Source organism: Jaculus jaculus, chromosome 2, assembly GCF_020740685.1.
Source record: "Jaculus jaculus isolate mJacJac1 chromosome 2, mJacJac1.mat.Y.cur, whole genome shotgun sequence".
Taxonomy (NCBI): domain Eukaryota; kingdom Metazoa; phylum Chordata; class Mammalia; order Rodentia; family Dipodidae; genus Jaculus; species Jaculus jaculus.
In genome coordinates, this window is record NC_059103.1 from 160,164,650 (window position 1) to 160,184,703 (window position 20,054).

At 38.8% G+C, this 20,054-nt stretch overlaps 1 protein-coding gene and 1 long non-coding RNA gene across 2 annotated transcripts; one reads left to right on the forward strand and one right to left on the reverse strand.

Annotated features, from left to right (window-relative positions):
- Window positions 1–250: 250 nt before the first annotated feature.
- On the reverse strand, window positions 251–16,431 carry LOC123458738. The gene is made up of 2 exons (XR_006635765.1): window positions 16,285–16,431; window positions 251–643 (listed from the first exon to the last, which is right to left on the reverse strand). It is a non-coding gene; the product is annotated as an uncharacterized LOC123458738 (long non-coding RNA).
- LOC101606568 (ATP synthase mitochondrial F1 complex assembly factor 1-like) lies at window positions 10,554–11,961 on the forward strand. The gene has a single exon (XM_045143820.1). It carries the CDS (start codon window positions 10,682–10,684, stop codon window positions 11,222–11,224), a length of 543 nt encoding a protein of 180 aa, XP_044999755.1. The 5' UTR covers window positions 10,554–10,681; the 3' UTR covers window positions 11,225–11,961.
- Window positions 16,432–20,054: the final 3,623 nt, after the last annotated feature.

A 20,054-nucleotide genomic window follows, 5' to 3' on the forward strand; every position in this document is an offset into this window, starting at 1 on the left:
GTGAGACTACCATGTGTCCAGAAGACAGTGCTCTTCCCCATCCTTTGTCTCTTACATTATTGCCACCATCAATCCCACAATGGTCCCAGAGGTTCCACAATGGAGGTTGTGATGGAGATGTTTCATTTAGGGCTGAGCACTCAACTGTCATTCATTCTCAGCACTCTGATGAGTTTTGGATCTCCCCAGGAGTCATTGCTATCTGAACAAGGAAGCTTCAGTAAATCAAAAGTCAGAAAATAAACATAAATATTTAGAGGATAATTTTATGGATATAATATACATTTTTACTCAAACAATAGTAGCAGTACTAATAGTAGCTTATGACCTTCTCAGCCACAGGCTTTTGACTAGGTTTTCAGTACCCAGCATGGATTCCATTCCATGAAGCAGGAGTCAAATCCACTCAGAGAGCAGCTGGCTACCTCTACAAGCTACTACTATACCAGTGATCACACCTTGTCTGGTTGGAAACTTGTGTAGTTTGTAGGGTTGACTGCTGGTCAAGACTCGATGACTTTTTCCCCTCAGCACTTTCCAGGTTTCTGACAGCTAGCCATTGGGAAGGATTACAGCTTGATTTTTCAGTGTTCTGCAACCAAAGCATGTGGCGTCTTCAGAATTAAGGTCTTGCAGTCCAGTTCTGTTGGGCAACCAGGAAGATCAGAAAAAGCCTGCATTGTTAATGAGATAACAGCAATGGTAACCCAACTGCTCCTGGGACAGCAAGAGAGATGCCCTCAGGACAATCCCAGTTCGTGAATAAAGGCTCTAGAAAATAAGAATGAGAATTACTTTAAAAGGAAAATGCCTGAAGGAAGAGTGTGGAAGTAGTTCTCTGCTCCTCAACATGAGGATAATAAATCTGCAGCAGTGTTCTATGGCTGCCTGGTTTTATCTCAACCTGGCAAACAGAATTTGTGAGCAGTACCCTCATGACACTGTTTTTGGAAAAATGAAAGATCGAAGATTGAGGAGATCATGGAATAGTGTCCCATGATAGCCTTCAAGACTAGGCAATGAGAGGAAGGGTTGCCCTCTGAGAGACCACTGAATGAAGCTGTGAAGTACAAGTTAACAGCTTTAAATATATCTACCATCTGGTCACAAGAGGGCGCCCAGCATTTAATTTGCATTCTGAAGGAGTGCAGCCTGCTGGCAGTCACTGCAGTCTCTAACCCATTGCATTGTGTGAGGGCTTCCAAATAAAACATCATTACTTTTCCAGAAAATGAAAGTAGCTGAATGTATTAGTCTTAGTGCTTTTCATGCTATCTGGAGCAAGTATAAATGCCTTCATCTCCGTGGCGCCACTGTCAAAATGACACATAGACTTCTTTGACTGCAACTCCAAGATGGCTCATGCTCTTTGCAGTGATCCAGAATGGAAGGGAGGAATGAACCAAGACCAGAAAGCTCTGCACAGCAGACTGCACGATCATCACAGGCACAAGACCTGACCTCAGACAAGCCTCTGCCTTTAAATCTGCTCTGCTATTATAAGTGAACCACTTGTAAGCACACCTCTTGTAATAGATATTTTTTTTTTAAAGTAGATTTTCGTTTTGTCACCACCATTTTTGGATATAAGCCACTAAACTTTAGATTGGAGATTTAGAAAAAAACATTACATGAAACATTTAAAAAACAGTCAGCAAGCTGGGCATGGTGGCACACACTTTTAATCACAGCACTAAGGAGGCAGAAACAGGAGGACCATGGTGAATTCGAGGTCACCCTGAGACTGCATAGTGAATTCCAGGTTAGCTTGGGATAGAGTAAGACCCTACCTCAAAAACCAAACCAAAAAAAAAAAAAAAAATCAGCCTCTGACAAGTCGGGGTTTTGAAGGAAAACAAAGGGCATTTCCAGGTCTCAAAAGAGGAAGTGAATGAGGCTATAAATACAAATTAAAGGGGTACTAGCACTGCATGTATAATTTTCAAAGCTTGATTTCTAGTGAAAAGTAAAACATAATAAAAAATAAAAGCTTCAGACATTACTGTGGCCAGAGCCAGTAAATGTTCCTATAATTTGCACAGACTGAAAAAACATGAAACTAATAGTCACAGATTCTTAAATTCTAAAAGGCAATCAGAAGCAGTTTTGACCTCTTATCTACACTGAGATCCCTATGTCTCCTCTGTTTCTCTGCCTCCCTGGGCAGTTGAGGGTGGGGATGTTCACACCTCTAGAAGGGGACCTCAACATGTGTGATTAATAGATTTTCATTCTGTCAAAGAAACTCTTTCATCTGCAGAACTGGAATCTCTGCTATGTAACATCACTCTTTTGTTCTGCTACTTCCTTTTACCGAAGGTCAAACCAATATTTTCTTGTTCTCAGGAAAGGCAGGGTTAAATTTGAACACAGGTTTCATATCCTCCACAGATATTCCTTCTCCTCCAACCCCACCCCCCTTTCTGCAAAGACTTTTCATATGTGGCTGAAATACTCATTTGCATTTTCTTTAAAATTCAATTTTATAATTCTTTAAAGGTTTTGCTATTTATTTGCAAGGGGGGAGAGAGAGAGGAAGTGGATAGCCATGCCAGGGCCTCATGCTGCTGCAAATGAACTACAGATGAAGGTACCACTTTGTGCATCTGACTTTATGTGGGTAGTGGGGAACTGAACCAGAACCCATAGACTTTGCAAGCAGTTGTCTTTAACTACTGAGCCATCTGCTCAACCCCATTTTTTTTTTTTTTTTTGCCTTGGTATGAAACTTTGTAGAAAGTCACAAACTTTGATTATTTGTTATTCTCCTTCTTTCATTCTTTTTCTCTCTTTTTTTTAAGTCAGAGTTTTATTATGTATGTTATTAGGCCATCCTACCTCAGTCTCCTGTGTACAGGGATTACTGTCATGTGCCACCATACTTGTTTTTTTTTTTTTTTTAATGTTTAGAAATACCTCTTTAGGGGCCTCAGAAACGACTCAGTGGATAAAACACTTACTGCACAAGCATGGGAACCTCAGTATGCATCACCAGAGTGAGCATCTGCACTGCCAGCACTGCTCCAGGAGATTCAAGGTAGAGACAGAGGCTCTCCCGAAGTTCATGGGTCAGCCACAAAGAATAAAGTTTGGCTGCAGGAGAAGATGCAACTGGAGATAATCATCTTAAGCAGGTTTAGCCAGTCTCGGACAAACAAATAACTTGTTTCCTCACGGGTGGTTCTAGTTTTTATAAAGATTCATAAAATCACCCAAGTAAGAGTGAAAGTGCATAAGAGCGAAGGGGGCTAGCAGGAGGAGGCGTGGTGACGAGGGGAGATGGCCGGTGGCGGGGAACCTACAACGTGTAGTTGCATGAAACTGTCTTTATGTAGCACAGCACCATGTATGATATATACAATGACAAATTTAAAATAATGACAAGATTTTAAAAGAATTGAAAGAATCTAAATGTCCAAAAGATCTAAATCTAAATATACAAAGAGGATAGGTTAAGCACATTTTAGTGTATTGAAATGACATTGTATTACAAAAAAAGAGAAATAGAACTGTATACTAAGCCAGAATCCCATGTATATTTTATGCTAATATTGCCTCCTTTACATATTGCATACTAATACACAATCTTGTATATGAATATAGAATCCTGTGTATACTGTATACTAATACAGAATCAAGTGGAATAATCCCTGTTATTTGTTAACTTTATAGTAAGGTATGGGACAATGTGTTTAATATTATCATTTATACCATAAAAATAGTACATATATGTACAGGTTTATAAATTTTCTGGAGAGAAAACAATTTGTATCCCAAACTGCAATTACAGGGTTAACATAAAAAGAATTTTGGCTCTCTGTGTATTTTCTCTTTTGCCTCTTCTTGCTTACACAAGATAATTTGCTGCCCAAATTTATTGGAAGCTGTTATCTTGGCCAGTAACATTCCACAACTCTGAAATTCTTGTGAGACAAAGAAAGAAAAATGTAAAATAGTCTTTTGAAAAACTCAAACAGCAATAAAGTCTGCCTAGAACTTGCAGTAGACAAGAGCCCTATAGTTTAATAATATGTAGGTCATCTTACTTATAATTTCACAATGTGGAGATAAGGTTATCATAATTTAACAGTGTGTAAATAGGGCATTTTACTTTTAATTTAACAATAGGTAGATAACTCATCTTACTTTATTACATCATGAACGTAATTTGAATTCAACTTCTTTTCTAACAAGTTGGTAAACTTCTTTTATGTTACTCTGTTTTATAATATTAATGAAGAAAATAAAATAAAAATAAGTTACTAGGAGAGATAGAAATGTTTAAAATGATATAATATGAATATTTTGGTAATAAAAATTAAAAAGTGTTTTTTTGATAAAGAAGAATTTTGTATAGCAAAAAAAAAAAAGGTTTTTCCTAAGATAAACTCACTGGATTTATCCAAAATTAAAGAGCAAAGATAAGAAGAAAACCAGAAAGCTTAAGCACGTCACAGAAAGTATGAGTAAGCCACACAAGTCTGTGGAAGATAACACTTAAAGACGGAACATGTATGATAATTAAAAGTCATTAAAATACCCAAGGTCAAAATTCAGTCCAGTGATCAAACTATATACTCTTCTGTTTAAATTCAATTCTCTTAAGATATTGATCTGTCCTTAGTAACAACTGTAAAAACTTGATTTTAAGAAAAACATCTACTTTCTTTCTCTTCCCCAGTCAGTAAGCTTTGTGCAGTGGAGGCGCCCAGGCAGACAAACACTCCAGAGTTCAGTCTTGCCACTCTGGTCAGGTGGTAAGCCACATTTCTGACACTTGGGATGTTTATGCTTCCCTTGCTATTATCTCTTGCACTCTTCCCTCATTCTGTACATGTTTGGCCTCAGGCACTTCTGAAAACATTGAGTCTAGTTAGCATCTGCCTGAATCAACCCTGTTCTTTGTACATCTGGGCTGGCAGGGAGGGAGGGAAAAATGACAGAACAAACAAATAACAGTGTTCATGCTGTTATTAATCATATATATGTATGTGCAAATTCCTTTTTGCAATATGGATAACAAAGGTGTCTTTATAATGCAGAATATAGAATATAATATGCCGTATCTGTCCCTCCTGTCCCGTGTCACCAACAGATCCTAAAAGCCAAGTGCAGAGACACGCAGTGATGATGGGAAAAAGGAACTTTGTTTTCAATGTGCTTGCACTGGAAAGAACTGAGATCTGCTAATCTGCCTTTGCAGAGCTGAAGAGAACTTTGAGGTTTCATGGGAAGATAAACAGAGGTGAGGGCTAGAAGTTCTCATAGCTGGCAGCGCACACAGTTCTGTTGAGGTTGGTCCTCATCTCAGTATTGGTCAGGTAGGGCCATATTGGATAAGAAATTTGGGGCTTATGAAGAGGGTAGTTTCAACTCTACAAAATTGGTCAAACCTACAGTTCCTCAAATTAAAAGTGATTGTAAAAGAATGACTCAAGAAAAGAACAAGTCGAAAAGGCAAGTTGGAATTAGCTCCTTCTGGTTTAAGGCTATAACTCCTGACTTTGAAGTGCTTCTCCACTGGTGTGGAAGAGCTCGCAGTTGACATTCTGTGAAGGGTGATATCCCTGCAAACCTTAAAAATGTCTTAGCTATCTTCATCATGAGGTCCTCCGTTTCAAAGGGGGAAGACTACCAGCCCTAAGCTAGCACACCCTAAATTATCAACAGATCACATACCGAGTTAAACAGATCTCTGACACCAAGGTTAAGGTGACAGAAGAGGCAAGTACGAACTACAAGAAGACATGCCATGATTTTATCCAGCTTTTACAGTACCCACTGGATGTGTGCAAGCCAAAGTAAAGAACCAGATTCTCTAGCAAGAGCAGCCTCCATATTGCTAATGCCATGTGGCTAGTCTGAGGAAGACCGCAATCTTCCTTCAACCAAGGGGAGTTATATTTCAAGACCTCCCAGTGAATGCCCGAACTGGATAGTAATGAACCTTGCACATGTTTTTCCTTATTGTATGTACATATAATAATGATTAGTTTATTAATTGGACCTTAAATTTAAAGCAGTTTTTAATAATAAGATAGAACATTAAAATAATCATTTTCTCTTTCATAATTTCATAATAAAGGATTCATGCTTACACAACTATTAACAACTCCAAGCATATGTTTTTCTTTCCATAACTCAAGAATTTTTAGCAGTTTTTCTAAAAAAAAAAGAACTTTACACACTCTATTTGGCATATCTAGATTGCTTATGGAACTATTCTTGGGCTCTGAAGGGATGATTGCATTGAATAAGGGTTACCTAGACACAAGTAGTACACTACTGTGATGATCTACTAACTGAGGTGCCTACTGAGTGAGTGTCACTCAATAATCAGGTAGCATGCTTAGTGTAGAAACACTGGACAAAGAGGCCCAGCAGGATAGCATGACTGTGGTTAACCACAGGCAAGAGGGAACTATTGTACATAAATGAATGCCCTGAAGAGCATGGGCAGTACATGCCACATTATAAGTACTGGAGATAAGCAGCTTGTGATAGATTGTTTTGCTGAACCTTTAGTTGCCAAGTATGTGAGAGCTATTTATCAAGATAATTAAGGGAAAAAAAGATAATTAATGATCTCTGATTTCTTCCTTCACCCTAACAGGAGAGAGAAGAGAGGCTTTCACTTAATTTTAACAAAACAAAGGATGACAAAACCAGTTTCAAGGTAAGGATAACACTACAGATGAAAAGAACTGACTTAGGATAAAAGTTGTTTTATGTAATCTATTTCATCTGTGTATCTTCCAGTACTCAACATATACAGTAAGCATCTGTACCCAATCTGAGGCATTTGCTGAGAATTTGCTGAAAATGTACTGCACATATTTACCTCTGGTAGGGGACGGGGAGACACGGTTTGAGATTAAAGTGCTTTCCTTGCAAGTATGAGGACTCCCGTTCAATCTCTAACAGCCTTCTTACTATAACCAGGACTCCTAGCCTAATGCCCTGACTATTCCTCAGAGAGTCACTAGGTTTTTTTTATTTGTTTTCTGGAAATACAACACCAGACTGAATGAATCACACTGTCTTTTTAGTTAATACTCTATCCTTGGTAAATCAAGAAATTAATATATTTTTTAAAAGGTATGTAAACAAGTGTTGTAAATGTATTATCTAGCTATCTACTTCACCTTCACTATTATTCAATATTACCATTGTCATAAGGTTAATACATGACACACTACTAATAATTTGTTCCATGCCACAGAGTGTAGATCTACTATTCCTTACAATAGCACTGCAGAGAAATGTCCTTTTTCCACTATGTAGAGGGGGAACTAGGTCTCAGAGGGACTAAATAACTTAAGTTCACATGGCTTCAGATAGCACAGAGTGATTAGTTAAAAACTAGACTTGGAGTTTTTCATTTCTAGAACCGCCCCCCTCCTGCTATACAGGAGCTGTGCCTGCCTATCTTCTCTTAAGTTCTATCCATAATCTAATAAAATCTCTCTGAACTTTAACAAAAGAATAAAAAATAAAAACTGGTCTTTGTGATGCTACAGCATTGCAAGTTCCTCTGTGCCACTTGGCCTCCCTGCTCCAGTCAGTATTACTATAGTGATTAGAGACAAGTTTGTTTTATAAATAAATATACACATGCTTGTCTATTAAGCTATGCATTCATTAAGGACAACAAGTCACACTCATGTGTATTTTTCCATAACAAAGCTCCTGACATAGAGCCAGACCACTAGAAAAAAAGAGATTTTGTTGTTGTTATTGTTGTTTCCAAGGTAAGGTCTCAATCTAGCCCGGGCTGACCTGGAATTCACTGCCTAGTCTCAGGGTGGCCTTGAACTCATGGCAATTCTCCTCCCTTATGACTCTCTAGGGCTGGCAGTAAAGGTGTGTACTACCATGTCTGGCTAAAAGAGATTTTTTTTAACTTATTGAATATTTGGAAATATTTCAGACAAAACATTTTGAATTTTTTTCATTTAATAAATGTCCTCCTTAAAGAGAATAAATCTGTCTTTGTTTCCTACTAGCAGAGCTAAATGTAACTTTCTCACGGTTGGAAAAGCATCTATGAGGTCACTCCGTTCCACCCTGGAATGGAATGCCCACTTGTTGCTTGTTCAGGGAACTGAGGATGCCAGCTCTTTGTCGTTGGTGTGTAATCATACTCTAAAGTCTGTCCGGCCTCTCGGCCCAGGCTGCCAACACCATTTCCAGATAATTGACCTTGGTTCTGCTGACTGGGAAAGTCAGCTCCCAGAGTCAAACAGGGATACTATTCAGATGGTGCAAATTTGCTTAAACCTTTTTTCAAAGTAAGTTATGAAACTGGAGTCAAAGGGGATTCATGTGAACCCTGAAGCCAATGTCTAGACACCTAAAATAAGTTAAAAATTAAACTATTTTGCAAGACCAAATATTTTCTTTTCCTCCCTCTAAAATAATTTTGACTAGGCATGATTCAATTTGAGTAAGGCACTGCTTTCAATGGATGATCTCATAGACACAACAGACTTTTGATACTGCTTATAACCCTTACACAGTTTATTCAAAGATAGTCTTTCCAGCCTATTGTTGGCACTGACTCAATTTGGAAAAGTTTACATTCCCATTAAAGTTAAGATGAGAAGAGACGGAGTCTGGAAGTTTAAAATGACAATGCCAATTGCAAAGAAAACATGACACCATACCTTTATTTCCGCTGACCAAGCCTGACAAGCTGTCACCAATTTGATACTTGAAACATAGTGAAACATATTAACGGTTGGGGGGTATAATCTCTTCTCATGCACAATATGTGCTAGATTTGGAAGAGTCGTCTGCCTACTGCTGCTCTCAGATGAGGCAGTGTACAGTGCTTTTGACTTTGCAATATCCATGACCACAGAGAGCACATGTAATATCCCCAAGAACTTTCTATGCAAACCAAGTTTAGAAACCTTTCTCTTACAAAGGAATGTTTTTCTTTTATATCACGCACCTTATAAAGAATTATGAATCATAAAAGATTGTTCTCTGGCTGGTATTTCTAGATCAGAGGTTGAATAACAAAAGAATATGAACTGATAAGACTATAAAGATAAAATATTTCTATAACAAGCTGAGGTTTAGTATTTACAACTGAGATAACAAACCTTAGAAGAATTTAAATGGCTTCCCCCAAATCAGCTTGTCAAAGGTGAAAAAAAATCTTGGTCATATGACTTTCCCTCCTAATAGATACGTATGTTTAATTTTATTTATTTATTTGAGAGTGACAGAGAGAAAGAGGCAGAGAGAGAGAGAGAGAATGGGCGTGCCAGGGCCACCAGCCACTGCAAACGAACTCCAGATGCATGTGCCCCCTTGTGCATCTGGCTAACATGGGTCTTGGGGAATTGAGCCTTGAACCGGGGTCCCTAGGCTTCACAGGCAAGTGCTTAACTGCTAAGCCACCTCTCCAGCCCCCTAACAGATATATATGAAGACTAGCATTGCTTAGTTTTTTCACATACTATGAGAAATCACATTAATACAAATAATACACAATTAAAATAAAAGAAAAATTCTTTCAAATTATGTTATGCATTTTTATAGCCTTATTTGGTTGTAGATGTTGTGAATATTATGAAAATTCAGAGCAACACTTTGTTCCCTAAAGCTAGGACAGGTACTTGGCTATCTACACTTTGTAGCAAACCTCATATCATTTTTCACTTTCAATGACGTTGAATTTAAAATTTCCAAACCACAAAATAAGTTGAACACACTTATGGTGATAAAAGAACAGACATGAGGGCTGGAGAGATGGCTTAGCGGTTGGGTGCTTGCCTGTGAAGCCTAAGGACCCTGGTTCGAGGCTCGGTTCCCCAGGTCCCACGTTAGCCAGATGCACAAGGGGGCGCACGCGTCTGGAGTTCGTTTGCAGAGGCTGGAAGCCCCGGCGCGCCCATTCTCTCTCTCTCCCTCTATCTGCCTTTCTCTCTGTGTCTGTCGCTCTCAAATAAATAAATTAAAAATTAAAAAAAAAAAAAAGAACAGACATGAAATCAGATTTAAAGGTGTGGTGCCTGCTTTTACAAAATATAACTTAGGGGCCTATACAGGAGAGATGATAATGTTGAGAGAGAAACAATTATAAAAGAGATTTAAAAATCCAGAGGAACTGGAATAGTAGTTCACACCTGCAATACCAGCATTTGGGAGTCTGAGGTAGAAATGCTATGAATTTTGAGGCCAGCCTGACCTACAAAGTTAGCTTTAGGTCTGCCTGGGCTAAAATGAGACCCTGTCTCAAAACAATAGCAATAGCAACAACATTTTTTTTTAAAAAAAAGGCTTGATGGAGGACATTCATTCCTTTATTTAAGAAAAGGAGGAGGAGGAGGAGGAAGAAGAGGAGGCGCGGGCCCAGACGTCCTGCAAGTGGCCGGCCTCTACCGAGGTCTGTGTGCCGTGCGCAGCGCGCGTGTTCCCCGTCCGCCGCAGCCCGGGCCGGCCCTCCCGGAACGCGGACGGCAGTGGGGTCGGGGACGAGCTCGAAGCCAACCCCTTCTACGGCCGCTACCGGAACAAGATACAGCAGCTGCGCAGATCTGACCCAGCTGCCTTTGAGTCCCGCCTAGAGAAACGCAGTGAGTTTCGTAAGCAACCAGTGGGGCACTCCAAGCAAGGTGATTTTATCAAATGTGTGGAGCAGAAGACAGGTGCTTTAGGGAAACAGCCTATGAGCAAAGGATTCACTAAGGACAAGACTCTCAGTTCAATCTTTAACATTGAGATGGCGAAAGACAAAACTGGAGAAGAAATAAAGCAGATTTGGCAACAGTATTTTTCAGCAAAAGATACAGTCTACGCAGTTATTCCTAAAGAGAAGTTTGATTTGATCTGGAAACGTTCTCAGTCTTGCCCAACATTTCTTTGTGCACTACCAAGAAGGGAAGGTTATGAGTTCTTTGTAGGACAATGGACAGGTACTGAGCTCCACTTCACTGCGCTTATAAACATTCAGACCCGAGGGGATTCTGCAGCTAGCCAGCTGATTTTATATCACTACCCTGAGCTTAAGGAAGAAAAGGGCATAGTGCTGATGACAGCAGAAATGGATTCCACATTTCTGAATGTTGCTGAGGCACAGTGCATCGCCAACCAGGTTCAGCTCTTCTATGCCACTGATCGTAAAGAGACCTTCGGGTTAGTGGAGACTTTTAACTTCAGACCAAATGAGTTCAAGTATATGTCAAGTATATGTCTGTCATTGCTGAACTAGAGCAAAGTGGACTTGGAGCAGGACTGAAATGTTCCCAGAACCAGGAGAAGACTTAAAGCTGTCAAGTTTAGCCCTTCAGAGAGTCAACTCAGCCTTGGATAGTCAAAGCCCACCCAGCCCCTTGAACTCCAGAGTTCAGCATCTATAATAAGTACAGCCTGTAAAGAAATGTTCTATGTGCTTATCGGAAGAAGTGACTGTGGAGATGAGCCCTAATACTTGATATTCAGGAACAGAGATACATTAATATTCTGATAATTACCTCTCAACATAGTTGAGGTTTCCTGCTAAGTGTTTTTGGTCATTTGAAATAAAGATATTCAGGGATCTGCAGGACAGTTGACTGGATTTTATACAATGTAACAGTATGTTTGCATTCAGGCTTAATGCCTCATGGCTTTCAGTTCTACATCTTCATGTCATTGCAACATTAAGCTGAAGACCTTCTTAGTGAGATTCAGCTTCTTGTACTCTTTCCATTTAACCAGTGAACTTGCTAAAAGCATAACCTAAATATCCTGATTAGACTCTAAAACAACCAGAAGTTCCCATCAGGATAAAGACTTATAGATGCCCCTTCAGAATTGCCTGTAGTGTAGCTCATTGCAAGAGTAGTTGGGTGAACAGGTGCACTGCCTGCATTTTGTTAAACCATAGTTTATGGCACCTGTTCCTCAAACTCTCCCTGTTAGAAGCTAATAAACCAGTGCAATGTAAATAAATGTTTTGTAAGGTGATCGCTCCAAAAAAAAAAAAAAAAAAAAAGAAAGAAAGAAAGAAAAGAAGAAGGAACTGGAGAAGAAGCTTAGTAGTGAAGGCATTTACTTACAAAGCCAAAGGACCCAGGTTTGATTTCCCAGAACCCATGTAAGCCAGATGCACAAGGTGGCACATATGTCTGGAGTTCATTTGCAGTAGCTGGAGGCCCTTGTGGGCCCATTCTTTCTCTCTATATCTTTCTCTCTCTCTCTTTCTCTCTCTCTCATAAATAAATAAAAATAAAAATATTTCAAAAAGAGAAAAAAAATCCAAAGAAAAGCTAAAGACAAAACCTTTTTACTAAATAAGCGTTCTTCATGCAGTCACAAGACTAGACAGGTGGTACTTTAGTAACATGCTTTGCTAATTCTAGATCACTGAGGAGATGGAAAAAATGTTTGGAACTAAAAAGGCAGCTGAACTAATCTTCAGTGATGCTTTCAGACTGAAATGTTATATTCTTCATAGTCAGCTAAAGAGCTTGGAATGGAATAGACATATTACACATTCTAACAAATATGTTCTATCTATGGGGGTTTAAAAATCACTAAAAATGTCTGCTGCATGTAATAACAATGAAAATACTAAATCATTAAAACTACTTTACACAACATGGGTTATATTTTTCTTAAATAATAAAGCATCAAAAATAGTTATACAGAGATAGAACGATGACTTAGTGGTTAAGACACTTGTCTGCAAAGCCAAAGGACCTAGGTTGGATTCCCCAGAACCCACATAAGCCCAGACGCACAAGGTGACACATGCATCTGGCTTTTGTTTGCAGCAGCTGGAGGCCCTGGTGTGCCCATTCTCTCCCATCTGCCCCTTTCTCTTAAATAAATATTTTTAATTTAAAAAATATTAAAACATGTCAGGCATAATAACTCACACCTTTAATCCCAGCAATTGGAAGTCTGAGGTAGGAGGCTTGGCATGAGCTTAAGGCCAGTCTGTGCAACAGAGTGAGTTTGAGGTCAGCCTGGGACCTTGCCTCAGGAAAGAAAGAAAAAATGAAAAAAACATACCTTACAATAGGCCTGGAGAGTTTGCTCAGCAGCTAAAGGTGCCTGCTCTGTAAGCCTGCCTACAGGAGTTTCATCCCTAGCTGCCACATCAAGCCAAATTCAACATCATGCACGTGACTGTAATAAGTATGCCTATTGCATAGAAGGTGAAACCAGGAGAGTCTCAAAGCTCTCCTGCCAGCTAACTGGACTGGACCTTCTCAGTGGCAAAAATAAATAAATAAATAAAAACCAATTACAGAACAGACTCTGAAGCTAGGGAGATAGTGCAGTTGTAAAAGATGTTTGCTTGCAAAGCTACTTACTGTCCTAGGTTGATTCCCCCAGTACCCATGAAAACCTAGGTACACAAAGTGGTACATGCATCTGGAGTTCTTTAGCAGTAGCAAAGGCCCTGGTACTCACTCTAGTCCACAAAAATTTAAGACCCAGATGAAACCACAGAGGAACTGAGGAGATGAGCAAGAATGCTGCTTCCCTGGTGAGCCTGTCACATAGCTCCAGGGTGATGGAGACAGACACTGAGGATAGATAGCTGACTCCCTGGCAGGAGATGAGCCACCCCTCCTCACACAGCAGCCAGGGCCCAGGTTTTCAAGGAAGGATGTCACATTTTACCCTAGGTGACAAGAAAAAAAAGGGGGGGGGGCAGGATTGTATTAAAAAAAAAACAACAACAGGTATATAATTCCAGGTCAGAGGGACACCAAGTTGGATTCTGAGTATAAAGATGTTTCCTACTGTTTTTCTTTCAACATAAATAACAAAAATTCATGTCTAAAGGAAGTCTAAATAACTCATTAAGTATAAAATGTGCTACATATGATACAAAATCATTGTATGAAAGTATATAGCAATTTTATTTCTTTCTTAGTGAGAAATAAAATGAAGTTGTGTCTAGGCATTCAAAGAGTTAAAAATTGATCATTCACTCTGAACTTTGTACTTATTTCTTGAAAGCCACAGATGAAATGCCCACAAGGAAGCTATAGCATCCTTATCCTCAGGACAAGGCGCTGCAACCAAGAGAATCCTACATAGAACTCATTTGAATAATTTTCATTTTCCACCTACTCTCCCTGCTGTAGTTCCTTCCCATTGCTGGGGGAAAGCACTTAACCAAAAGCAGCTTATGGGAGGAAAGTTTTATTTGACTTATAATCTTGAGGGGAAGTTTCATGATGGCAAGGGAAAGCATGGCATAAGCAGAGGCTGGACATCACCTCCTTGCCATAGCAGGTAGACAAGAGCAGCAGGAAAGTGAGCTGAATGCTGGCAAGGGGGAGCTGGCTACAACACTCCCAAGCCTACCCCCAGAAACACACCTCCTCCTGCAAGCCTCCATCTCCCAAATTGCCACTTACTGGGGACCAAGCAATCAGAACACAAGAGTTATGCAGGACAGTTAATCCAAAACCATCACATTCCCCAAATGGTTTGTTTGTTTGTTTGTTTAGAGAAAGAGACAAAGAGAGAGCAAAAGAGAGAAAGAATGCACCAGGGCCTCCGGCAACTACAAATGAACTCCAAGTGCATGTGCCACCTTGTGCATCTGGCTTACCTGGATCTTGGGGAATTCACTTGGGTCCTTTGGCTTTGCAGGCTAGCACCTTAACCACTAAGCTATCTCTCCAACCCATCCCCAAATGGTTTATTCACTTCTTCACAGGCTCCAATCCTTTATGCAACTCAGTATGTAGGATATTTGACTCCAGTTGCTTCATGGGGTCTTTATGAAGGCTTTCTTGTCATGTAAGCTTGTATCAAATAAATTTGTATACCCTTTCTTATTGTTTTGTCTTGTATATATTTAATTCTTTAACCCATAGGGATGAAGGTTTGTGATTTTGCAGCCTGGACACATTAGGACATTTTAGATTTACAAAGCACATTTTCTAGGCTAGGGATGTAGCTTGGTTTATAGAATACTTGAATAGCATACACAAAGCTTTCTTTCATTCTCCAGCATCACATAAATCAGGTGTGGTGGTGAACACTTTCAATTCCTGCCTTTAGGAGGTAGCAGCAGAAGGATCAGAAGGTCAGAATCATTCTTGGCAACGTAGTGAGTTCAAGGCCAGACTGGACTCCATGAGACCTTGTCCCAAAAATACAAAATAATAATAATAATTAATAAAAAATAAAAAGCACATGTTTGCCAAATTGTTTTTGAAATGTGTTATTCAATTGACAAACAGCATTATATGAGGGTGGCCAAGAAATTAAAATCTTAAAATTTCTATTAAAATGTAAACATATTAAAAGATTAAAAAGAGAATACTACAGGGATGGAGAGATGGCTTAGTGGTTAAGGTGCTTGCCTGTGAAACCTAAGGACCTAGGTTTGATTCTCCAGGTCCCATGTAAGCCCAGATGCACAATATGGCACATGTGTCTGAAGTTTGTTTGGAGTGGCTAGAGGCCTTAGTGCACCCATTCTTTCTCCTTCTCTCTTTCTCTTTCCCTTTTGCTCTGTCTCAAATAAAAATAAATTTCTGGCAATGGCAGCATACACCTTTAATCCCAGCTCTTGAGAGGTAGAGGTAGTAGGATCGCCATGAGTTCAAGGTCAGCCTGAGACAACTGAGTGAACTCCAGGACAGCCTGGGCTAAAGTGAGACCATGTCTCAAAAAAAACAAAAAATTATTTAATTAATTAAGAAAAAAAAAGGGCTGTTGTGGCTCATGCCTGTATTCCCAGCACTTGAGAGGGAGAGGTAGGAGGATCAAATGAGTTCAAGGCCACCCTGAGACTACATTATGAGTTCCAGGAGCCTGGGCTACAGTGAGAACCTACCTCAAAAAAAGTAAATTAATTAATTAATTAACTACTTAAAAAAGAAAATAGAATAGTATAAAGTATAAAAATGTATCAAAGATTATTTATTATTTGGAAATATAAATGATTACTTATATGTTTAAAATACCATTTTATAAAATTATAACCATGTTCCCCACATATCATTTATAGTATATATTATACATATTATTGTATTTTTATATTATATTTACATTTTAATACATTATATAAGTTATTTATCACAACAAAATAATCTGCTTTAAAAGTTATTTATAGCCAGGCTTTGTGGCATATGCCTTTAATCCCAGCAGAGGTAGGGAGTCAGAGGTAGGAGGATCACTGAGAGTTCAAGGCCACCCCAAAACTGCACAGTGGATTCCAGATCAGCTTGGGCTAGAGTGAGACCCTACCTCAAAAAACCAAAACACAAAAAAATGTTATTTATAGTACAGGAAAATGTAATAAATGCTCACTCTTCAGCCAGCTCCAGCTCCGGGTCCAGCTCCAACAGGGGCAGCAGCGGCTCTGACAGCAGCAGGGGCATCTCCAGCAGCAGCAGTGGCAGTGGCTACAGCAGCAGCAGCAGCAGTGGTGGCAGCTACAGCAGTGGCAGCGGCAGAGGCAGTTCCAGCAGTGGCATTGTCAGGTCTGCAGGGCCACAGCTGCCAGGCTCAGGTTGCCCTGCAGGAAAAGCCAGTGCCCAGCTCCAGAAAACAGAACACCAGTCCAGCCACCCAGCCCGCCTACTTGACCATAACTGAAACCAAAATCATCCAAAAAGGTAACTGGGACTGCACCAGGGAAGGGTGTCACTTGGTCACAAGTTGACTTGGAACCTTCAACAGACCAGAAATCTTAACCTCTTTGTTGATAGAGGATCTGGTTGTTGTAATATCTACTCCTGCATAAATACTTGGTGCTGTTTTTGATAGAATGTGTACATTGTTTAGTTAAATTTTAGAATCTATCTGTAATTTGTTCCACTCAGTCTACTTGAATACTCCCATAGCAGGCAAACCCAACCCCTAGAATACTTATATAGATACGCTGAGAGTGTTATGAGCCACATCTAACAACTTAAGCTTCTACCCTGAAGATATATAACATCAGACAGATTGATACAGCTAAGAATACCCAGCTAACTAGAAAATCCAAGCATTAACTTAATCCAAGATGCAAAAATATGTACATTGTATCACAAGAAACACCAAAAATCAAGGCAATATAAATCCACCAAAATGTATTAATGCATCAGAAATGACATCCAGTGAGAATGAGTTACAGGAAATGCCTGAGAAAGATTTCAAAAGAATGATTGTAAATAAGTTCAAAGAAGTCAAAGAATAAATCAAAGGAATACAAGAGGAAATCAAAGAAATCAAAGAGGAAATCAAAGGAATCAAAGAAGACACAGGGCACTAATTTAATGAAATAAAGAAATCAATATAAGACATAAATAAGAAAATAGAAATAATAAAGAAAAACCAGTCAGATTTACTAGCAATGAAGAACACAGTTAATGAAACAAAAAACTCTGTAGAAAATCTCACCAGTAGAATAGATGAAGGAGAGGACAGAATATCTAAGCTAGATAGGCAGATCTAATACAGTCCAACAAAGAGAAAGACAAACTAATAGAAAAGTATGAGTGGGAATTTCAAGATATTCGGGACACTATGAAAAGCTCAAACATAAGAATTCAGGGCATAGTAGAAGGAGAAGAATTTTACTCCAAAGGCATAGTAGGTGTCCTCAACAAAATCATAAAAGAAAACTTCCCCCAAATTGGGAAAGAGGTGCCAATGCAGATACGGGAAGCCTTTACAATCCCAGCCAGACAAAGCCTGGAAAGAAACTCTCCTTGCCATATTATAATCAAACTACCAAACACACAATCCAAAATTAAAAATATTGAAAGCAGTTAGGGAGAAAAATCAAGTTAACTACAAAGGCAAGCCCATCAGGATTATAGCAGATTACTCAACACAAACTTTAGAAGCCAGAAGGGCTTGGAGTGATATATTCCAAGTTCTGAAAGATTACAACTGTCAAGCAAGGTTACTTTATCCTGCAAAGCTATCTATTCAAATAGATGGAGAAATAAGGACATTCCATGACAAAAGCAGGTTAAAGGAATATTTGAAGACAAAACCAACTCTACAGAAAATACTTGAAAGAATCCTCCATGCTGAAGAAAAGGAAAAGCACACATATAAGGAAGCTGGAAAAAACAAACAATACTCAAATATTAGTTAACACAAGAGAGCAAAGGTAGAACCAGAACTATGAAAATGGCAAACATAAATACACACCTTTCAATAATATCTCTTAATATCAACGGCCTCAATGCCCCAACCAAAAGACATAGGTTTGCACACTGGCTTAAAAACCAGAATCCTACAATTTGTTGTCTCCAAGAAACTCACCTTCCTACAAAGGATGGACATTATCTTAGGGGGAAAGGTTGGAAAACGGTGTTTCAAGCAAATGGGCCTAGAAAACAAGCAGGGGCTGCTATCCTAATATCTGACAAGGCAGACTAAAGTCCAACCTTAGTCAACAAAGATAAGGAAGCTCATTTTATATTGATTAAGGGCACACTCCAATAGGAGGACATTACAATCCAAAACATATATGCACCTAACATAGAGGCTCCCAAATTTATCAAACAAACACTATTAGAACTAAGGTCACAGATAACACCAAACATAGTGGTAGTGGGTGACTTCAACACTCCACTCTCATCAATTGACAGGTCATCCCTGGAAAAAATAAACAGAGAGGCATCTGAACTAAATGAGGTCATAGAAAAAATGGACCTAACAGATATATATAGGATATTTCATCCAAAGGCTGCAGAATATACATTCTTTTCAGCAGCACATGGAACATTCTCTAAAATAGACCATATATTAGGACCCAAAGCAAATCTTAACATATACAGGAAAATTGAAATAATTCCTTTCACTCTATCTGACCACAATGGAATCAAACTACAAATCAATAGCAAGAAAGGCTATAGAGCATACACAAAATCATGGAAACTAAACAATGCACTACTAAATGATGAATGGGTCAATGAAGAAATCAAGAAGGAAATCAAAAAATTCATAGAGTCAAATGATAATGAGAACACAACATACCAAAATCTCTGGGACACAATGAAGGCAGTAAGAGGTAAATTTATAGATTTAAGTGCCCATATAAAAAATTAGAAATCCCAGCACTTGGGAGGCAGAGGTAGGAGAATCGCCATGAGTTCAAGGCCACCCTGAGACTACAGAGTTAATTCCAGGTCAGCCTGGACCATAGTGAGACCCTACCTCAAAAAACCAAAAAACAAGGAAAAAAAAAGAAATTAGAAAGGTTGCAAGTAAATGACCTAATGCCTTACCTTAAAGCCTTGGAAAAAGAAGAACAAAGCAAACAAAAGTCAGTAGATGGGAAGAAATAATAAAGATTTGGGCAGAAATTAATGAAATAGAAACAACAACAACAAAAAAATCCAAAGAATCAATGAAACAAAGAGTTGGCTCTTTGAAAGTATAAACAAGATTGATAAACGCTCAGCAAATCTGACCAAAAGAAAGAGAGAAGAGACACAGATTAATAAAATTAGAGATGAAAAAGGCAACATCACAACAGATACCACAGAAATTCAAAAAATCATAGGGACATGCTATAAAAACATATACTCCACAAAGTATGAAAATCTGAAAGAAATGGATGATTTCCTTGATTTATATGACCTACCTAAATTAAATCAATATGAGATTAATAACATAAATAGACCTATAACAAGTATGGAGATCCAAGCAATTATCAAAAATCTCCCCAATAAAAAAGTCCAGGCCCAGATGGATTCACAGCTGAATTTTACCACACCTTCAGGGAAGAACTAACACCACTGTTTCTTAAGCTTTTCCATAAAATAGAAAAAGAAGGAATCCTACCAAACTCCTTCTATGAAGCCAGCATCACCCTGATACCAAAACCAAGCAAAGATAGAACAAAAAAAGAAAATTACAGACTAATCTCCCTCATGAATATAGATGCAAAAATTCTCAACAAAATATTGGCAAACAGAATACAAGAATATATCAGAAAGATCATTCACCCAGACCAAGTAGGCTTTATAACCGTGATGCAGGGATGGTTCAACATACGCAAATCAATAAATGTAATACATTATATAAATGGACTGAAGGACAAAAATCATATGATCATCTCATTAAATGCAGAA